General features: G+C 36.8%; 3 protein-coding genes across 3 annotated transcripts; 1 reads left to right on the top strand and 2 right to left on the bottom strand.

The window, feature by feature from the left end:
• Positions 1 to 345: 345 nt before the first annotated feature.
• Positions 346 to 6556, bottom strand: LOC135695540 (E3 ubiquitin-protein ligase TRIM71). The gene is made up of 4 exons (XM_065214660.2): positions 5584 to 6556; positions 4426 to 5267; positions 3767 to 4082; positions 346 to 3286 (listed from the first exon to the last, which is right to left on the bottom strand). The coding sequence occupies exons 1-4, from the start codon at positions 6185 to 6187 to the stop codon at positions 2760 to 2762; spliced, it is 2289 nt and encodes a 762-aa protein (XP_065070732.1). The 5' UTR covers positions 6188 to 6556; the 3' UTR covers positions 346 to 2759.
• Positions 6557 to 9888: 3332 nt separating this feature from the next.
• On the top strand, positions 9889 to 17993 carry LOC135695539 (E3 ubiquitin-protein ligase TRIM45). Its single transcript, XM_065214659.2, has 9 exons — positions 9889 to 10139; positions 11383 to 11722; positions 12088 to 12302; positions 12743 to 12860; positions 13481 to 13702; positions 14113 to 14266; positions 14872 to 15215; positions 15754 to 15894; positions 16295 to 17993. The coding sequence occupies exons 1-9, from the start codon at positions 9961 to 9963 to the stop codon at positions 16868 to 16870; spliced, it is 2289 nt and encodes a 762-aa protein (XP_065070731.1). The 5' UTR covers positions 9889 to 9960; the 3' UTR covers positions 16871 to 17993.
• LOC135695541 (uncharacterized) lies at positions 17970 to 20806 on the bottom strand. Its single transcript, XM_065214661.2, has 2 exons — positions 19821 to 20806; positions 17970 to 18736 (listed from the first exon to the last, which is right to left on the bottom strand). The coding sequence occupies exons 1-2, from the start codon at positions 20575 to 20577 to the stop codon at positions 17970 to 17972; spliced, it is 1524 nt and encodes a 507-aa protein (XP_065070733.2). The 5' UTR covers positions 20578 to 20806.
• Positions 20807 to 21255: the final 449 nt, after the last annotated feature.

The following is a 21255-nucleotide window of genomic DNA, read 5'->3' as shown; positions in this document are numbered from 1 at the left end:
GGAAGATCCCGATCTTCCATACATTTGGACTCGACTATTTGACAACAGCAGCTCTTTTGACTCAGAGTCCATGGCACAACCCCTAAACTGAGGCATGTCGCCCCTAACATTCTACTCTTTTGGCAAACCTGACAGAGTACTCCGCCATTAGGCTTTCATTGGAAAAGGAAGAGGGAGAATCTCAAAGAATTGGTCTTTAAGATGAACATCACGGTAAGACATACGGGCGGCTATTAATTGCTAAAACTTTTCTCTATTTCGATGTCTTATACTATCTTTACACTGTCTTTACACTATGTTGCATTGCATAGAAGAGTTTTATTGTTAAAAGACAACATTCAACCTCTTTTTGATTTTCTGCCTTTTTTATCTCAGTCTTTTTACGTCATCAAGCATTCTACTTTAAGTAGCAACAATGTTAAGTCGAATATAACGTCATTAGAATCGGTTACGTTCTTTTAGTACGGTGAAATGTTTATAATGTTAAAAGTTTCACTAGAAATTTTTCTCTTACCCCATAGTCACCTGAAAAATGCTTACAGAAACTCCAAAATGTTGAGCGGTTCTGTTTGTTACCCCCTTAGGTTCGTATGAAATCGTTTGATATGTAAATAATATATCGATTAATTGGTTTATTATTATTGATAACGACTTTGAAGGTTCAAGTTATTGAATGCCAACCTTGGGAGAGAAGAAGATGATAACTATTTGCAATTTTGTAAAAGTAACACCCAACTCTTGCATGAATCATATCACCAAAAAATGCTTCTTTTAGCAAAATTGATCGAAAATTGTCGCTAAAACGCACTGCATGCCAGCTAGCTTCCTCATCGTTGGATGGGACCAAAAAATCACAGGTGGCGAGTTCAAAAGCTGATGAAAAAATCATCCTTTTCGGAGCCTTTCCCTCAACAAAATTTAGAAAATGAAGAGATTTAGAGTGTAGCTATTTAAAAAACTAGAAAGTCTATTTGGATGTTCAGCCCTAATTCTCAATTATCTTCTTAGACATGTGCCTCTCTTAAGAATTGTATCTGTTATAGATGTAAAAATATGACTAAAGATATGACATTTTGTTTATTCATTCTAAATTATCTTCTTGAGCAATATTTTATATTTGTATTTATATTTGTGTTACTTCCATATTGTTTTTGAGGTGACTTTTCTTTGAGAATCTAACAGAACGTTTGCATGCACAGACGTTATTTCCATATATTGCACGTTCCATATCTCAGATTCCTTTTGAGGTGACATAGCAGACAGCTGAGTTATTCTCTAATTTTCTTAAGGTGATATAGCACATGAAGCGTTAAAAGAAGAAATTGGATAAAAAAGAGGCAATGGCAGGTATGTTTTTTGATAATCTAATTTTGGCATTAATATCTTATTTCACAAAACACATCATACATCAAGACAAATTTTTAAGAAAGGCAATTATAACAAATGTGAATTAAAAGTTAGCTACAGTCAACGATTGTTCTTTTAATAAACCCAGTTCCTTCAAGATAAGTGTATTCAAACCAATCATGCAGTTTTCGTTTGCTATGTCCATAATGTAATTGTTATTTGCTTTTACTAATCTTTCTTCATTTCGACCAGTGTTAAACACAACATATGGACTAATATTCTATCAGCTGGGTACTGGTTGTTCATCGTCTATAAACGATTAATATGCAAAAATTTGATTTCAGAAACGGATACTTTTTCATTTTCATCCTCATTAGTCACTTGGTCACCAATGGACCATACTGGCTGAAAACCATACTGAATCCGGGGGTAGCCTTTGCGCACTAGAGCAGGCAGGTCAGGGGCAGGCAGCAATATTAAGCACCCCCAGACACAGAAATGCCAGCTTATTTGCAACCCATTGCACCAGCCTTTCATCCTTGCATTTCGGCGTGCCTAGCTAGAGTCTCTATGGCACCTGTTGAGTTTCTCAGTATCTGCACCCTTTTCAATAAAATCAGCCTTGTTTAATGAACATTAAGCCAGTGACTGCGCCAGCCACTAGGCTTTGGGGGACAAAATTAAAAAATCTAGGCCACACTCTTTTGTTCTGTCAGGAAACTCCCTTTAACCAGCAGGGAACGCTAATTTTACCAATTGCCAACACCTATGACTTACATTTTGTTACATAAAGGCAGTTTAGAAATCAAAGAGTTATGTCATAAAATACTTTTCCGAAATACCACCTCTCCCCCAACATTTTCTCATCAAATTTAGACAAAATACAAAATCGTTCCCTCAGAGAAGTGGGGGACGTGCCCCACACCCCAGTCCCCACTTGGCGTCTCTACTGCATTCAGCCTATGAAGAATATAGTTTATATTAACAAAGGTTTGTAAATTTATTGCCCTGATCGCACCATTTCGAAGAGCACTTTTATGGTAACGTTGAATACCCCCTTTAATGTTTTCTTCACCTTCTCCTCTGAGTTTGAAGACAGTTCAAAAGAGCAGATCAATGTTAAATAACATAAATGGTGTGGGAAACTTTAGTAAGGACCAATGTCAGGGAGAAAATTGCGTTCCAGGTTTTTAGATGCTCTTTATAAGTTGTCAGCAACTAGACACTATCTGTTTGCTTGCCAATCAAACCTGTCCTTTTTGTGTCTGTGGAGGAGCCACACCTTCAATTGAGACTTTTTATTCGAAACCTTAAAGGATATCTTTTTATTTCGTTGTTCTGCATTTGTCATCCTTCTTTCCTGTTGCCACTGACTTCACAGCTGTAACAAGTCTCCTTGATATTCCGAATAATCAAAAGACTTGAATTCGATTGTTGTGTCTGTCCGCCACAATGACTCTACCCTCATTGGTAAGTGTGACACCTGTTGGGAATTTGAACTGCATTTCGCCGCTTCCCTCCTCGCCAAACACAGTTGCTTCACTCAAATCGGGCTTGAATACTTGGATTCTATGATTGTAAAAGTCTGATACGATTATGTATCCCTCGTTATCTATAACAATGCCAGATACTTTGTTAAATTCTCCTGCGTCGGAGCCTTTGCATCCGATATGTCGGAGGTAGGTTCCGGATCTGTCGAAAAGAACCACCCTATTGTTTCCGGAGTCGGATACAACATAGTTATTGTCTTGGGTGACAGCGACGTGTGTCGGAGCCGATAAAAGCCCTATTTCTGCCCCACACGATCCAAAAATAAGAACTGACTTCCCATCCAGAGTGAATACTTGAACACGATTATTATCACGCTCCGCAACTAAAATCAGCCCATTCTGGTCCACTGCGATGCCGGCTGGATGACAGAGTTTGCCTGCCTGATTACCTGAGGAGGAGAAATTGGAGTGTATATCAAATGCACGGATATTTAGGGGTAAAGCATAAGTGCAAACACAAGACAAATTGCCCAACTCATGAAGATTGTTTCCCCAAAAATAATTTTGTTGATTAAAACCTTTCATTAAGCCTTTAGAAGTCTTTATTCGATATTTCATATATATTCGCTATCGCTTAATTCTGTTATATATTATTGTTATAGGTATCCTATGTATCTTTCATTTCTATGAAACCAACTCATAGTCTAGCGCAAACAATGCATATAGCTACTGTTCGAGGGCTAGACATTTTTTATACAGGTGGAAACCGCTACACCAAAGACTATTATTACAGATGGTGCGAGTGTTAAAAGATCCAATGATTTCATCTAACTAGCTGCTCTTAATTAGAAGTTTTCCTAAAGGATAATGAAATTTTGTAATGTTTGGTAGCTGCGTTAATGAAAATCCCCCTGAGAAAGAATACTAACCAAGGGAGCCAAATTTGCCAATGAATTTCCCATTGGGACTGAATAACTGTATCCGGTGATTGTCCCAATCAGCGACAAAGACAATCCCAGTTGAATCAACTGCGATACCCGTGGGACCAATGAACTGGCCTTCCTTGCTTCCTTTTCCACCAAACGACAAGAAATGTTGGCCCATGTTAGAGAATCCTTGCACGCGGTTGTTCAGAAAGTCAGTCACGTAGATATACCCTGCAAAATTTACTGCAACACCATAAGGCTCTTTGAATTCTCCTGGCTTGTTCCCACGGCGCCCGAACATCAGAAAAGAGGTTTCAATCTAGAAATGTAAGTTTAAAGGCTTTATCTTTCATTCCAAACAACTTTCGATAAACTTTTTAGCAGCTCTAAAGAAAACATTCTCTTCCCGTTCATGAATATATCAAGCTTTACCATAACTCGGACTTAGGCAAGAAGAAACGTTGTACCTATGAGCGAGGAAATATCTTTATGCATGGCACCATATAAAAATGGAATACTCTGAAAGTTGCATTTTGAAAGTGATCCGTCAAAATTGCTTTCTAACTCAAAAAAGGCACTCCCTAAAAATGGCCTATCCTGTGCCTATATATATGTAAGTTACCCTCGCCGGGAACTTTTGTGACAAGTAAACATTCGCTTACCTCAGTATAGTCAATGCCTTCAAAAACTTTCACCATGTGCTTATTGTTTGGAATTTGTTTGCCCCTAATCTTGATGGTAATCTGATGTTTACCCTTCGTAACTGGAGTATACTTGACTGTGTATGAGCCATCACCGTTGTTTGTGAATTTGTTGTTCACGTAGAAGCCTTCTGGTGCTTGGATAATTGTGCGAATCGAATCATCGTGGTCGTGTTCGATACACGGCTCATCATCAACATCACGCGTGTATATCGTGAAATGTGTTTCTATGCCAACCTTTGCAGTAGACAAACCCGGGCCTTCAACGCGACAGTGAGCCAAAAAAATCTTGCTTGTTGATATTTTCCCCAGGTTTTTAGCGATTTCTCTAACATCATTGCTATCAACAATATGATCTATGACGTCATTCTCCTCAGGCTCCTTGTACTGTAAAATGTAGCTATTCACATCTTCCAACGCAACATGCATGACGTCATAAAGTTGGAAAATTTCAGCTTCATTGCCATGCTTGAATGCATAGTCAACAAAGTCACGTGCTGTTGTGCTTTTTGTAAGCTGCAACTCTAGACCAGCTTTCTGCCTCTGCAAAATGCCATCTTTCTCACGGTGCAACGTCTCCACTTCATCTAGCATTGCTTCGCATCTCTGCTCTATTCGCTGCAGTAGCTCGTTGGCACATGAGCGCAATGCCTGTTTTACAGCCACTGTTCGTGCATGCAGACGTGCTGACATATCTTGAACTTCATCAATGGCCTTTTCCAATGGTGGTATAATTTTTTTCTCACATTTCTCGAGCTCTTCTATCAGGGCTGGTTTTTTCGCCTCCAGGGCGTCTCTTAGACCTACAATAATATATATCGATATTGCCACAACTCGTTGGTTTATGAACCGCAGTAAAACTAGTGCCTTTTATTTCCAAGGCTTGCTTACACTATCACATATTCAGATATACACATTATGATGAATCCGCTAATACTATGGATATGGAAAAAATCAAAATTTGATTTAATAGCATACAAAACTTTATATTTAGCTGTACAAGGAGGTGAGGGCTCTAGAATTGAAATATCTAAAAAGTTCGCCCTTGTTATGCATACATATTTTCTTAAAATATTGAAAATTGTTTTCGACACCAACATAAAAACAACCCATACATACTTTCAAATTTGTGCCCTCTGTGTGCCAAAATGGTACATTCCTTGCAAATCAGTTTCTGGCACACATCACAGAAGAACAGATATACTTCTGGTTCATGCAAAGCGCAATGCACGGGTCGGTGCACCGTACTTCTGTCGTACTTCAGCGCATCTAGGAGAATGATTCGGTGATCTTTCGTCAGTCGAAACCTTCGGTGCGCCGTAACGCAAACAGTGCACAAGAATTCGGTACATTCGACGCAACGAGAGATCGCATCTTCGTCGTCGTTGCAGTTTGTACATTTGACGGCGTTTTCTTTGCTTTCGTCGATTATTAGTAGATCTAAAGCATTTTTGGCGAAAACATTCATCGGCAAAGCTGCGACACCTTCTTCTGGTAAAATACTTTGTTTATTGCATGTATTGCAGTTCACATAATACTCTGTATTTTCCTCTGTCTCTTCAATTTCCAGGTTGTTCTCAATACAGCTCTCGCAGAAAGAGTGCAGACAGTCGAGAACCCGCGGGATGTTGTAAGTCTTTTTGCATATACCACAGTTTACATCCAGATCCTTGCGTCTTTTGCTGTTAAATGATAAACTCAGCTCTTCTCGAGAATTCGCCATTATCTTCTTTTGTTTGCAAAAAGAGATTTATCTCGTCCTGGCTTTCTGTTTTCTGTTGACAATTTAGGCAACTTTTGTACTCCGCCACAAACCGCTTTCTCTGGTGACTCTAAAAGAAACTTCCTTTCAGCGAATATTTGTAAAAGGAAATACTTGAGATGAGAATAATAACGAGAATATCATACAGACCAAATACCCATTTCCTTACAAACGCTAGGCACGCCTGGAAAGATTACGCTCAACAATCGATATTTCGCGATTCATCGAAACTTCGACGACTACGCAAGCGTAACTTCACACTTGAGTGCTTTTGTCAATGAAGCAATATGCTTGGCTGCGTCTTGTCTTCGAATCTGGCAGAAGCAAGTGGCGCAAAGCTGATGTCAAATTGTGTCAGATGAATTGAAAGAAAAGAGTGATTCACAACCAATGAAAACGCGAGTTTGCCACGATAAGCATGGCCTAGCCCTCTGTGGCCTTGTTTACAGTGTTCAGTGAGCTGGTAGTGAACTTCACTGACTTCTTGATTTGTTTGTGAACATTTGCAAGCCAACCAACAGCCGTAAAGTATATTGCCTTCTATAAAAGATAAAAAATGTTTATATCTTCTATAACTTTTCTCTATGACTTTTAAAAGTTTTGATCGCTGTCTGCAATAAAGATTCTGACATAATTTAGGAAATCTGATATTACTTCTGCCATATTTAATTCAAAGAAATAAGCAATAAACAAGTGTGCATATCGAGGATAACAGTTTATCCAAAAAATCTGTAAAATGAATTGCTTATCGCAGCTTTAATACAAGTAGAAATATCTTGTACATTTATTGTTTCTCGAGCCACTTGAATAAAATTAATTGTTTATGGCCTGCCTAACTATTATCAAAACCATCCTTGGCGCTGCTAGGACATTCGCGGAACATCACAAATTTGTTGTTGGTTTATACAAACAAATATTTTTTGCCCAATAATATTAACTGGACCTAAGTTCTTACTTAAATGATCAGTATCATTGTTGATACAGGTTCTTCAATAAGACCTAAGGCCGATTTCCACTAGTCGAATTCTTTCGCGCGAATCGAAAAATATTCGTAGCGATAGAGTAGGACCGTGATCTACTTTCTGCGAATCGAATTTTTTCGCTGCGAAATCTGAGAACATGACACCACGCTGAGTTAAATTTGCGAAAATTCGATTCGCGCGAAAGAATTCGCCTAATGGAAATCAGCCTTTAATCGGCGTTGAAAAGAATAATAGTTTTAGTTTCCTTTCTTATGTCAGCATTTGTTTATGATTCTTCTTAATTTTATTTTAGCATTACCTTTACAATAATTAGACAGCTATAATTTTTAGCCTATAATTTCTATTGTATGATTTTAAGGATATTGGCCAAGAAATTCTTTTTGTCCCAGATTATGTTTGGTCTATAACATGAATTCTAGCAAGTTTTATGTGGAATTTTGTCACCATAAACTTATTCAAGATATTATGAACATTACAGTTCTACCAATGCAATTTATGATTAATGCTGGTTAATATAGTAGCTCAGGAGGAATTTAAGGGCATGGGCCTTTCTTGGGATCGGAAATAAATACTGAGAAAGTGATAATTTTCTTAAGGCATTAAAGGAAACAAGCCCAAAAAACGCCACGAAAATATTGAAGTCATTTTTGCTGCATTGTAGCTTCTTGCTGGCGGTCCATATTCATGGTGTACCATGTGGCTCTTAAGTAAGAAAGGTGAAAATTTTATAGCCATATGAAATTAGAAATAAGAATGTGTTGATAAAACCTATAGTGAATAGTTGATAATGGACATAAGAATATGATGGACAAGAGATTATGATTAATGAGATTCTTGGAAGATTTGATAAAGGAAGCAGGTTTAAAGAATCTGGCACTAACTAGAAAGATGGACAGGAAAGGAAGCAAAGAAAGATTACTAGTACTTTGTTTGAACGCCAATCAGTGAGAAAGTTATCATAAACAATGAGAATAAACGTAGTGAAAATTATGAAAATTATGTCATAATATGTTTGACGTATGGTCAAGGTGTATACGCTTTTGCTGTATAGGATTAGCAAGTTAGATCTGTCCTGTTCTATACACCAAAACGAGACTGGACTTATACAAATACCAAACAGCAGAGATTTGTGACTGCGGAATGCGTAGAAAAGAAAGAAGAAAAGAGGTCACTATTTAGTTTATCTGCCAATTATCTTTCTATTCCCATAGAGTCATTACCACTTTCAAAATAATTTTGTGCTTAATAAAACTATCTGTAAACATCTTTAATTATTATCGCCAATTTAAGACTTGTAGTTTCTCACCACTTTGGTTTTGTCTTTAGACTTAGCGAGAGGATAAATCAGAATTAAAATCACATATTTTGCATAGGATACGCTAGGCACTTACTGATATTTTCATTTATTCATGTCATTTGTTAATTCCTTCGCAACTAAGTTCAAATTAGCCCAAACAAGAAAATGTTTTCAATTGGACTTTAATTTGAGTTGGGGCAATCAAATCACGTAACCTTTGCTTTGGATACAATTTGGTAATGTTACTTGACAGAAATAAGACAAGTTTATAAGAGTTATTTGTTCTGCTTTTCAGAGACCCAGTGAATAATTATGAGCGTAGAAGGCTTGATGGCAGTGGCTGTCGAATATGTCAAATGGGTTGGGGGTGCTGCAAGTAAAAATGCAAATCTAACGAAATGAAAATCCATGCAACTTGACTGTAGGAATTGTAAAATTGCAACAGTTTATGTAGAAAAACATTTTTGAAGGGTCACTGATTTCCTGTGTGTGGTACTTTTGGTCATAGTGAAGGCTTAACACAAAAATTCCTTGGAAAATTTGACTGGGATGTAGGTAAAGTTTCATAAAATTTTTGCGAACTCTTTTCAAGTCTGTTTGTAATGACCAAATTGGTTCAACAAAACTAAATTTTTGCTGACACAAAATTAACAAAGAAAGATGTCTCACATTTATAATAAGACAACTGCGTCGTTGTTGATGAAAGACAAAGCAAAAATGTAGATGTAGTTGAAAAAAGGATACAATTAATTTGTTCTAATTTTATTAAATTTAAAATAGACTAGTCGAAAAAGAATAAAAAATTTACAAAGAATCAAACAAAAACGAGATTTTCAGATTATATAGTTTTTTCAATCTATGAATAGTCACAAAATTCGAGTGGCTAACGTTTTTACCAATATTGAAATTCGGATTTGTGATTTGTACGATTTTTCTTCTCCTGGTACAAGCATATACAAGTAAGCAAATAATGGAAAGGCCAAGGTTGCAAACTGCTAGACAGACTAAAGTGTAATACTTTTGTCTAAAAGTCGATGAAATGTTGCAGATAGAGAACACCGCAACATGCCGAGAATAAACAATAACCAACAGAAACAAATTGTAGAAAGCTAATATTTCGCCCCGGCATACAAGGCCTAACCAGAGCAAAAGTTTTTCAGCATATACAAATAGCCCCTGCCCTGTTTTGCGATTCTTCAGATCCTTTAAACGGAATATAACACCCGTCTTTTTTTATTTGTGATTTTCTTTACGAGCTGACCTACAAACTTACGCGGTGCATGATGGGAGTTTTAATAGGAATGTTAACAAACATAGTGAGACAGGCAAAATCAAATCAATTCTAATCAATGAAGCGGAACTGATTCAGGGCAATTTTATCTTGCAGCTGGTCAGCCACGATCACTCGAGTGAATCAACTGTGTATTCCCGATATTCTGCAAAATGCTCTGGACATGTCTGCGCTGCCCACATCAAGCATCAAAATGGCAATAAACATTGCAAATGTTACCTTCGGAAATGTTAAAGACGTCTACAATCTGGAATGCGTTGTATGTCTTTCAACATACAAGCATCCAAAAGTCTTGCCTTGTCTTCACGCCTTCTGCGAAGAATGCATTGAAAATACAATAAGGTAACCGATACACTCTTGATATATAACTTTTGATTTAATCAATACCTTTACCAATGCTTGCGTGATGCAGATTATAATCAATTATTCCAAGAAGATAATTATTCTAGGTCCTTTTCTTAGATGATCTTGATACTTCGATAAAAAGAGGATAATTCTTGTAAATGTGGGACATAAGAAATTTGCGAGTTGATATCGATCCGTGCTTTTGGTTGCCTAAAATCAGCCATACACAGTAAACATTTATAGGTTTTTAAACTACATGTACATGCCATGTTAATCATTTGTATAAATTTAAGTCTGTCAGATTGAAAAAGTGCCCTCAGCCATGGAAAATTCACCTCTAAACTGAAGCATTGATCTCGTTATGATATAATGAATAGGTTTTTCTCTAGTCTGCTTTTTTTGGCAAAAATGTTATGTCATCAACAGTATGTCCACCCGTTTGATAACTTTGGAAAATCCTAGATAAAATGTTTGTTAGTAGCTGATTAACCTGCAGTAAAGTCAGGGTGGGCTAAAATCGGGTTTGCAGCGAATTATTGTCAGGTCTGTTTCCAGTTAGTTCCAGAAACAGGACTAGAGTTATAAAGATAAAATAAAAATGTATAAAATTAAGCCAAGGTTCCCTTAAGGTTTTTTCGAGATTCCCTTATAGCTGAATGCATTCCCTTAAAGCTGAATGCATTCCCTTAAAGCTGAATGAATTAAATAAAGAGGACATTTAACAGAATCTTGCTGCAAAATTAACCTTTAAAATAGCTTTTCATTAAATTTAAATTAAAATAGCTATATCTATTCACATTTTACATTAAAAACTGAGACATTCCTTCATTGAATGGAAAACGACATTATCACATTTGCTAAATGCAGAAAAACTAAAGCTGCAGTATTGTTTAATTTGTTCTGAAAATCTGTTTATTTGTTTAACACAAATACTACACTGATTTCTAGTTTGTTTCTACATTCTATTCAAAATGCAAAATGCCTTGTTACTTGTATATCGATTCATCCTGAAAGCATAAAACTAGGTCTGATAATTAGAGAATTATTTGCACTAAAGGGTAGATATGCCAGATAAAGGTCAAAGTTTTATGAAGAATTAAGCCCTAAAATACGATGATGTGACTCCAGGAAGTGCGAGACTCTGAACCTAACATTGTACTCTCCACTTAGCTTGTAGCTCTTGAAAATGGTGGTAAACTAGCTTTATCTTTTTTTTAACAAATGCATTTTTTTTAATCAGGGAGAACGCAGAACGTGTTTTGGAATGCCCACGCTGCCATATTGACATCCCAATACCAACAAAAGGCGTCGACGCTTTTCCATCTCATTCTTTCGCCAACAACCTTCTCAACATATTAGCTGTGCAAGAGCCAACATGCTGCACCAATTGTGAAGATCAGTCGATGGCAAATGCTCGCTGCCTTGACTGTGTTGAAAACCTGTGCCCCAAGTGTGTCACAGCTCATGAAAGAATTCGACAGACCAAGGACCACAAGGTTGTTTGTTTTGAAGAACTCCAGAACAACGCAATTTATGACGCATTGAAGTGTCCCTCGTTCTGTGGTGTGCATGATAGAGAGGTCAGTAGAGGTTTATGAAAGCAAGCTCTTTTAGTTCTCACTATTTGAATTTTTCAAGGAAAACAATTCTATTAGTTTTACTGATAATTAATAAAATTTGGTGTTAGGAGACATGATTAAGACAATATTTGTCATTGAAAGTGTTGAAATCATCAGGCAATCGAATTAGCGGGTAATTATTGTGTTTTTGGACAAAATCAAGTTAAATGTTCTATTCTCTTTGGCTTACCTACCAAATAGCCATAAAACATATAGACGTAATTTTTTTTGTTATTACAACAGGCTTTTAAGCATGTCTTGCTTAAAACCTTGTATTTTTTCAACTTTGCCTCACACCATATAGAAAAGTGGCATTGTTTTTCCAGATGCTGAAATATTTTTGTGAGACTTGCGATGACGCAATATGTAGAGACTGCGCAATTTATGATCACAGAGAGCATAATTATGTTGATCTGAAGGAGGCTGTAAAGATTCATCGCGAGACTGTGATCGAATTATTGGACAGCACGAAACGCAAGTTGCCTGTAGTCAAGCTGGCTCTTAACGAAGTTATTGAAGTGACAAACTCACTCTCAGACAGGTGATTGCTAGAGTGCTAACATTACATCTTGCAGGTTGTAAATTTAGTTTCTTTTGCGTTGATTCTGAATTGATAATTTGGAGAGGTGAGGGAACTGGAACTAAGTTTCTAGGTCACGTGTAACCAGAGAAATGGAAGAAACACTAAAGGTGTGACTGTAGTAGAGTTTGAGTAGAAACGTGTACAGAGAAGAAAGAATTATACTAAATCGATAGCCCAATCTATACAAAATTCAGCTTTATTGTATTTGTTTAATGTATTTAGGTAAAATAATTTTGTATACTGATAGAAAGAGATAAAAATCATATGCTTGCTTGGTTTTTGAAGGAAAATCATTTTTACTATTGTGTCAATAAGCTATTGAATGATGGGTACGTCAGTCAGTTGGATACTATTGATTAAATGGAAACTGAGATAAACTTATATTTATCAAATATTAGACGCGATGCTGTCAAGAACCTGATCACAGCGACTGTTGATGAGCACATTCGCACTCTGGAAGAGAAAAAGAGACGGCTTGTAGAGACCCTTGATGAGATGTGCCAGCAAAAAGAAAAGGTATTTGCACAGAAAAAATTCTGTAAAAAGCATCGACCAAATGATAACATCCATAGACATGGAAAACAATTAATAGAGTATTTAGATCCAGTCTTCATTAGAATAGAATTTCTTTGGTGGAACTTATAGGGAGGTTTGGGGCATCAGTCCCCTATACATCTTGATCAGGTTCCTCAAAAATCGGATATTTTAAAATTATAAATTGGAGAGGAAAACTGCTAAAACAAGAACTCGAGGAATTTATTGCGTTTGCCCTGTCACTTAATTTCTGTCATTGTCAAGATAGTGTGCTTTTAAATTGGCAAGGAAATGCTTCCTGTTTTTACTTCAAGGTCTGTATCTGAAACATTTGTGTGTCTGTAACATTTGGATCTGTTGGCTAGCAAAACTATAGACCGATGGTCGTGCCTTAACACTATTCCTCGGGGGTCTATCTGCCTAAAATGCTTACCCGATTACTATATGAAAGTAGACACTGCTGACCTAGCAAGCAAAAAAAGCCAGAAATGAAACTGGCTTTTGCCACTAAAATATATTTAGGAGTCTTAACCTCTATCCCTCTATCTGTCTAACCTGAATCGCCCCCTTCATTCAATTTCTTACTTATCATTGCACTTCAGGTCTTAAAGGATCAGCAAAGTGTGCTTGAGATGGACCTCGATAACCTTCTAAGTAGCTGCGACTTCGTCGAGAATATTCTGCGATTCGGGAACGAGGCAGAAATGATGTTGGTGAAAAGGATAATGGCGAATAGATTGAAGAAGCTAAGCGAATATAAACCGCAAACAGAACCCGAGGAAAATGATGTTCTTAGCTTTGACGCCGTTGATAATGAACTCAAGGTACATCGAAAATCTCTACTTTTTAGTTCCTGATGTCGATCATTTTCTTAAATCACCTGCACATTATAAGTAAATTCAGTTCCTTGCAAAATTATTTGTTCAATTTAATTAATACAATAATTTTATACACATTGCTAAATTTTACTTTGAAAAATCCAATCCCGGACAACTTTTTTAGGTAGCTACCCGAACTTTGCCCCCCCCCCTTGTGCATTCTGACAGGGATGTGGCTTGGGTCCCTTTATACTTGATGAATAGAACCGAATGGTATCAACAGTTTTAGGTTATTGGTAGTGATTTAAGCAAATTAAAATTAAAATGCCTGATAATTGAAATTTGAATTAATTTTTTTGAGCGTTATAAGATTGAAATAGTTTTATGTTGCACATTTTTGCTTTTCGCAACTCCAGGATGCCGTGACAAAGTTTGGAAAGCTTGAAACAAGCGCAACATTTCCTGCATTTTCCGTTGCGGATGGTTCTGGAATCAAAATTGCAAAAGTAGGCCATGTGGCTACTTTCAACATTTATGCCAAAGACAGATTTTCAGCGGATGTCATGCTTGGTAAGAAATGAGAATGTTTTGATTTTTTTCTTATGTTGACAACTCGTTTTTTTGCTTTTTGTCGAAAACATTTTCTTTCTTATTACCTCAACTTGTGTTTAAATAGGAAGAATCAAGATTTATAACTGCCGATAATATGCAGTCGCAGTTTCATTTAAAGAAGAGATCCACTTCTTTCGTAGATTCAGTGTTATGTATGGTTCTTGGTCTATTTATATTACGATTGCCTAAATCCTCCACTAGTGCGTTATAAACATATTTAGTGACTGAATAACTCCATCAGTTTTTCCGTCTTCTCTCTTCGAGTTTCTCATCTGTAATGCTTATCTCTCTTCAAATTTATCTTTGTACTGTTCCTATATCATTCACACCTCCTTGTCCGTTGTGAATGCTAAAATGAGGCTTTGTCTATATAAATGGGAGAAAGGAGGCTATAGATAATAAACACCTTAGACTTTCATGAATTAATACATACTATGATCATCAATTTTAAGATATTGGTACACATGTGAAAATATTGCCTTGCTTTCTTGCCCCTTGTGAAAACGATTCAACTTCAGGATTTTATATGAAAGCATAATCTGACAAAAAAACATTACCTCCAGGTGGTGATCCAGTTGTTGCCAAAATTCGTGATAGTTTTGGCTCAGTGACCCTTGCTGACATCACTGACAATAATGATGGTACCTACACTGCAAAATACAAACCAAGCCACAAAGGAACACATTTTGTGTTCGTTTATGCGAGAGAGAAGGCCATTATGGGCAGTCCATTCGAGGTTTTGGTCACAGCCGGAATCGAGATAGACAGAGTAGGCCCAATGTTGCTGAAGTTTGGCTCCAAAGGAGTTTTAGGCCAAAACAACGATGAAAATTTTGAGCCTTGGGGAGTAGCTGTTGACCAATCAGGAACAATTATTGTCAGCGATCACAACAATCATCGAATTCTGGTTTGTTTACACAACAAATTGTATTTTATAGTTTCAGTTTGGGAACCATTAGACTTTGGGACTATAGGGACTGTGGAGATTTAGGTAGGCCGTGCAATCCGCAATCTTCAGACAAGCAGATAGGCCCGTGCAATCCTCATGAGCTACATTGTTTAACTGTCAAAACAGAGGCTAAAGTTGTATGGAAGTTACATCATAAGATTGTATCGTTTTGCGGTCGTTGAATACTGACTTCCGTTTATCTTAAACTAGTATTCGAGCAAAAGGGATTTGTCCTCGTAGAAGACTAAAGCAAGACAGTGTATGTTTCATTGTTGTAATTTTATATTAAAAGCACCAGAGATCTTGTGATCAAGCAAAAAATAAACTTAAATTTTCTGAATCTTAAAAAAAGTTCCTAACCTTCTTTATCATAGGTTAGTTTTATCCAATTCTGTTCTTCTTTACCTAGAAATCTTTCAAATGCCATTTTTGATAACTAAATAGTCAAAGTTTTGAGATTTTTTATGGAAATATCAACCTTTCTATTCAACTATAGTTTTTTGACAAAAACGGGAAACTTTTACATCAGTTTGGGAAGAGAGGAAAAGCTGATGGAGAGATATGGTACCCAGCAGGCTTAGCTGTTGATGAAACTGGAAACATATATGTTGCTGATCATGGGAACCATCGAATTCAGGTATTTTCAGATGTTCATTCTTGTGAACTTTAACGAATGCAATCAGGTCGGCTCATTAAAAATTCAAACCTTGCCAAATTTGGTATATAGGTCAACTCTTTTTGTTGAAAGTTGAAGGGGTGAAAAAAGAGTATAATATAAATTGTTATCAATTATCAACAATGTTCAATTATTATCAATTACCAGAGCCTTAGTAAAAGAAATGGTCGAAAGGTGGTCTTTCCCCAACCCACTCTTTCACCGAGTCTCTGGCACCCAGGGTGAATAGCATATCCAATGTTTTAAAAACACATCCCCCTGGTCCCTTCATGCATATCGGCCGAAAAGCTTCATTGCATTTAAAAGTTGGATTATGTTTTGAAGTATATGATCAGTATCAAATCTGTTTGTTTCTTAATAGGTTTTCGATTATGAAGGGGAGTTTATTGACAAATTCTGCAACCGAGGAAATGGAGAAGGCCAGTTAAAAGGTCCTTGTGCCTTGGCAATTGATAACCAGAAGAGGTTGGTAGTGGCAGACAGAGATAATCACAGGATACAGATCCTGGATATGCACGGCGGATTTATCACTCAGTTCGGTGGATATGGGAGTGCCGATGGAAAATTTAACTCGCCAAGACATATTGCTGTGACAAATGAAGATGAAATTATTGTATCGGACACAAACAATTACCGAGTTCAGCGTTTTGACGAATTTGGAAGCTACATAGCCAAATTTGGAAACAAGGGGATTGGGGAAGGGCAATTCATGTGTCCTTCAGGGATCGCTGTTGATTCAGAAGGCCATATTGTTGTTGCAGATTTCAAGAATCTTAACGTGCAATTATTCAATCTGAAAGGGAAGTACCTCAAGAAACTTGGAATTCCAGGATTAACAGATCACACGTTGTTCAGTAAGCCGTGTGGCGCTTGCATCACTACAAGTGGAAACATTCTGATCGCTGACCGGGGAACCTACAGGGTGCAGATGTTTTAAGCATCATCTGGTTTGGGAAGTGATTCTTACATCTCTCCTCCGGTGATTCCGATTTTTGTTTTCGGAGAACGACAGACGGTGATACAATCACAGAATAAGGTTCTGGTGATCCAATGACGGTTTGGCAATGTTTTGAACGCACCCCCTTAACATCAGAACTCATTTACATAACTAACTTCTTCTTGATTGAAGTCTGCTTTAATTCCATTTGTAAAGACGATGATCACAACTTTTGCAAAATTAGAAAATGAATGTAAAGATCAGTAAACTCTCTGTAAAGTTTTAGTAAAGTTTTATGCTGAAAAAGAAAGTTTAGAGAAGGGGAGTTTTTACGCTTAAGATCGTGGCAGCATAGTATTTTTCTGGTTTCACCCAACGATCTCTTATTTCCTCTTTAGAAAGCCTATCATGAACTTTCCCATGTCCATTAAAAAATCAGTTAGAAGTAAAGACTTTCGTTCAATTAAATTTATGCTGCCTGCGCTTTATGCTGGTAAAAGAACATGGAAACTTAGCAAACGTTCATTTGATCTCTGTCATTCCCCCGCTATTTGGACACGATAAACACCCCTGACAGAAAGAAGAAACCTGATCGGCAAAAGAAGCAAGCGTCCCAGCTTTCTCTGCCCGGTTTTGACATTCACAAGACAGTTTCACTTCTCTTCTTCCCACACTAACGACAAGGTTCTTGGGTAATGTGGCTTTCATCGTTAAATACGGTTTGTTGGACCTTTTCAGGGCCCACGCCACGGGTTTGAAAGTGGGGGGGGGGCGGCAAAGTTAACAAAAGAGGGGTCAAGGGTTCTTTCACCTTTCATTGAGGCTTTGACGTTTATTGCTTCACAAAAAGTGGGGGGCATGGCCTCTCGGTTTCCCGGTGGCGTGAGCCCTGTAAGACTCGATCAGTATATTCTTTATGTTTTGCATAATAAAAAGGAATTGAAAGATGCATATTTTTGAAATGCTGTCTCCGATTAACTGAACACATTGTTAAGATTATGTGAATATTTTATCATTTACTTCTGTAAATTCATACAATACTTTGAAATATTATATATTCAAACCATTTTATATCATTTATTTTGAACGACTTATTATATCATAATAACGTGCATGTCGCTGACTTTGGTCTTCTCTTTTTCCTTTCCTTCTTAAGCAGGCACTTGGCCCTTTCTAACTCTACTTGTAAAACTCTTTCACGCGCAGCGTAATGGTCTTTTAGCACTCCGATTTCCATTTCTATATTTTGTTGCCGCTCTCTTATATGAGCCTCAATTTCACATAGCTTTTTTAACGAGGCCATATCAAGATGACGTCCATTTATCGAAATCCCACCAAACTGCTCTTTGGATGATAGATTGAAAACTTGTCCTTGTAATTCGTGGTATTCCAGGTTTGACGAAGTAATTTTAAGCAACTCAGCTCCGGAGCTGTGTTCTTCTGAAGTACATTTCAAGCTTTCGTCTAGCTTCTCATTTACAGAATGGTTTTCGCAATCCATTTTGTTGTCATTTTTGCACCATTCAATGATTTGACTAGCTTTGAGTGGCCCCTGCACACTTCCATCACGTCTTATGTACGCCTCTCCTTTGTCTGTTTCGTATAAATAGGAATTTCCTTTTGCAGGAGGAGGAAATATCTTGACCTCCAGCACCTTAAAACAGTGGTCATTAGTGTCAACTGGTTCATAGTCTGCGTGCGGTAAGACTGGTATAAAATTCACGCAGTATGACTTGGGAAAAATAGGGGGCTGAAATCCGGAGATTATATTATCAATTAGAACACGAATGATGTCTTCTTCTTTTCTGTTTGAAGGAATTCCAAAAACCTTTCCATCATCAGCAACTCCAATGAACAGGCTTCCTCCTAAAAATAGATAGTGAGGTATCTGAAAGAAGCATTTTTAATGACGTTTATGTATGAAGTAACCCTTATCACACTTGACGGGCAAATATTTCATTTTCTTCTAAGCTATTAATCGATGATTTTGAAGTGACCTGTTTTGAAAAGCTGACTTCAAATCAATTTTTTGTCCTTGTGCTAGTAGGACGTTAACAAGATTTTCTTATGAAGTGTCTTATACATCAGCCTAAGTGAACGGCTCACTAACTTAATTATTCTATATTGATAAATACTGCATTTTCTCATAAAATAAGCAAAATGATCCTGAAGACGATATTGAAATTGTGACTAGCAATTGCAGTTGCGCACGAAAAGTTAAAAAGTTAAAGTTAAAAGTTAAAGTTAAAGTTAAAAAGCAACCACAATGTCAGGAAAGATAATAAAGTTGTAGAGCATTTTAAAGCCTTTATTTGAAACTTCTTCCAGGCCCTGGCATTTATATTATTTTATATCTATAGTTTTTCTGTGTGTTATTTTCTTGTTTGTGTCAGTTAAATAACTCGAGAGCAATTACATGCCATCGGCCAGAAATAAAATATGGTAAACTTTCATAGATGCAGTTTTCGTTTACATATTGAATGTGTCTGAAATTTAAAGCTGTGTTGAAATTTGAAACTATTCGTATGAATTATTGCATGAATGGTATCATGTCATATATAAGTAAAAGATGTTAAATCTGTACTCGTGACAGAAGTAAAACTTAGAGAAAACTCTTTGGATTATTGGTAACATAACGCATTCAACATCAACAAATGTTAACATAACAATATCTGCCATCTTGCTAATCGAACTAACTAAAAACGTGGTGCGCGGTCAGAGAACTAGGCACCACTGAAAGGATAATGATTCATAATGATAAATGTTCATGTTCATACATAGGTAAATATAAGTCACATCTCAACAAAAGGAAAGGAATGAGACTTGAGCATATGAATTTTCAAGTGTCCTAAATTTCAATAGTGAATCTGAGATCACCTCCTTGAATATTCTCTTTTAGCTTCAATTTTATTGAATTAGTACATTATATTTAACATGAAATAAAATTCACCTTCACTGTTCAAAAAGGCACATGCATACTTTCTGACATCATGCATTAGAAATTTCCTTGGATATTTTCCACCACCTCTCTTGTATTCTGTAGTCCGGTCCTCACACTTTAATATTTGACCCATCACCAAAAAGTCCCTCTTGCGTTCTTCCATTGCCATACTTTGCTGTTCAACAATACAAGGAGCGGACATACATCGTCGTATCATTTCCACCCTACGTAAATCAAGTTTATCAAAATCAAAGTTTTCTAAGCATTCATCTTCTTTTCTAGCTAATGAGTTTTTCCTTTTTCTTTTTCTTCGCTTTCTAGATGGCTTGTAATGTTTCGGACAAACTTTTAATGTTCGCTCCGCAAACACGATTTCAGAATCCGAGTACCCATCAAAATTGTCCACGATCTTCTCTATATCTTCCATGTTCTCCATCTTTACAAATAAATGCTTTGCTTTATTGGAACCCCTTTGCAGCGGCCTAAACTTTTCAATGCTTAACTCCACGCTAATAGTCGAGAATAGACTCTGTAGTTTTGATATAACCAGATCTTGCTCGACATCCTTGCGCAAGTTACCCACGAAAAGCTCAACCTGATCCACATCGGATTCGTTGCATGCTTCATCTTTCGATTCGCTTTCAGCAGCCCGTACAGCATTGACAGCTTCAACTGCTGTTGTTGTTTCCTCGTCGTCTTTGAGGTCAGTCAGGAAAATTTCTTGGGGATTTAGCCAAGGGTCTTCAGAAACTTTTGCAGTAGACATATTGAAAGATTTATAGAGATTCTGTTTGAAAAAGAAAGTATTATGTCAATCTTTGTAGGCAGTAAACATATTCCATAATTTAGTGGTGTAAAATTGGTGATGGTGATAGCGAAAAGTCACAATATGATAGACCAGAGGGTGTGATGCTTGTAATGTCAATTACAAATAAAAGATTGTTGTATGTGTCATCGATACATCGAAGCTTTTTTCCGATTGAAGAAATCTTTCGTGATTTATCCCATCATTTTGAGTATTGAGAAGTTTATGATCACTAAAGATTTTAAACTCAACAAAGGTTAATATGCTTGGCAATTTTTGCTGTAAAGATATAAGTGATTTACATCTCGATAAGGAGAAGAAGGTTCATATTACTACGATTCACGCTAAAATCGTTTAAACGTCGATATTAAATGGTTTTTGGTGAGACCTTGCTAGCATCAGATAACTGAGTGATCAAACTTGCACGGAGTAATGGTAGAAGAACTTTGTAACTTCAAAAGCTGCACGTTTCTCATCTTAGGAAATGAAATAACACGGTGTTCTGAGGTTATATTGATCTGAAAACTATTGGACATAAACTCCCATAAATACTGAAAAGATATTTTGTAATACGTTGAGAAAATTTTGAATTGCGATTCGTATGAAACTAACGATTCAGAATTTTGACATTAATTTTTT

Source organism: Rhopilema esculentum, chromosome 2 (assembly GCF_057945365.1).
Source record: "Rhopilema esculentum isolate cy_ngs chromosome 2, ASM5794536v1, whole genome shotgun sequence".
NCBI classification, from domain to species: Eukaryota; Metazoa; Cnidaria; class Scyphozoa; order Rhizostomeae; family Rhizostomatidae; genus Rhopilema; species Rhopilema esculentum.
Note: the sequence above shows the minus strand (reverse complement) of the source record. Positions and strands in the feature narration are given on the sequence as shown.

What these genes read in the sequence shown, in the direction of transcription:
- LOC135695540 (XM_065214660.2), bottom strand. Translation starts at nt 6,187, where the DNA reads ATGGCGAATTCTCGAGAAGAGCTGAGTTTATCATTTAACAGCAAAAGA. An exon ending in CAGAGGGCACAAATTTGAAA is followed by an intron (nt 5,268 to 5,583) that starts GTATGTATGGGT and finishes ATATTATTGTAG; the next exon opens with GTCTAAGAGACGCCCTGGAG. An exon ending in TGGCAAATTTGGCTCCCTTG is followed by an intron (nt 3,287 to 3,766) that starts GTTAGTATTCTT and finishes TCTCCTCCTCAG; the next exon opens with GTAATCAGGCAGGCAAACTC.
- LOC135695539 (XM_065214659.2), top strand. Translation starts at nt 9,961, where the DNA reads ATGTCTGCGCTGCCCACATCAAGCATCAAAATGGCAATAAACATTGCA. An exon ending in GTGGTGTGCATGATAGAGAG is followed by an intron (nt 11,723 to 12,087) that starts GTCAGTAGAGGT and finishes TTGTTTTTCCAG; the next exon opens with ATGCTGAAATATTTTTGTGA. An exon ending in TTCAGCGGATGTCATGCTTG is followed by an intron (nt 14,267 to 14,871) that starts GTAAGAAATGAG and finishes CATTACCTCCAG; the next exon opens with GTGGTGATCCAGTTGTTGCC.
- LOC135695541 (XM_065214661.2), bottom strand. Translation starts at nt 20,577, where the DNA reads ATGTCTACTGCAAAAGTTTCTGAAGACCCTTGGCTAAATCCCCAAGAA. An exon ending in TGCCTTTTTGAACAGTGAAG is followed by an intron (nt 18,737 to 19,820) that starts GTGAATTTTATT and finishes ATCTATTTTTAG; the next exon opens with GAGGAAGCCTGTTCATTGGA.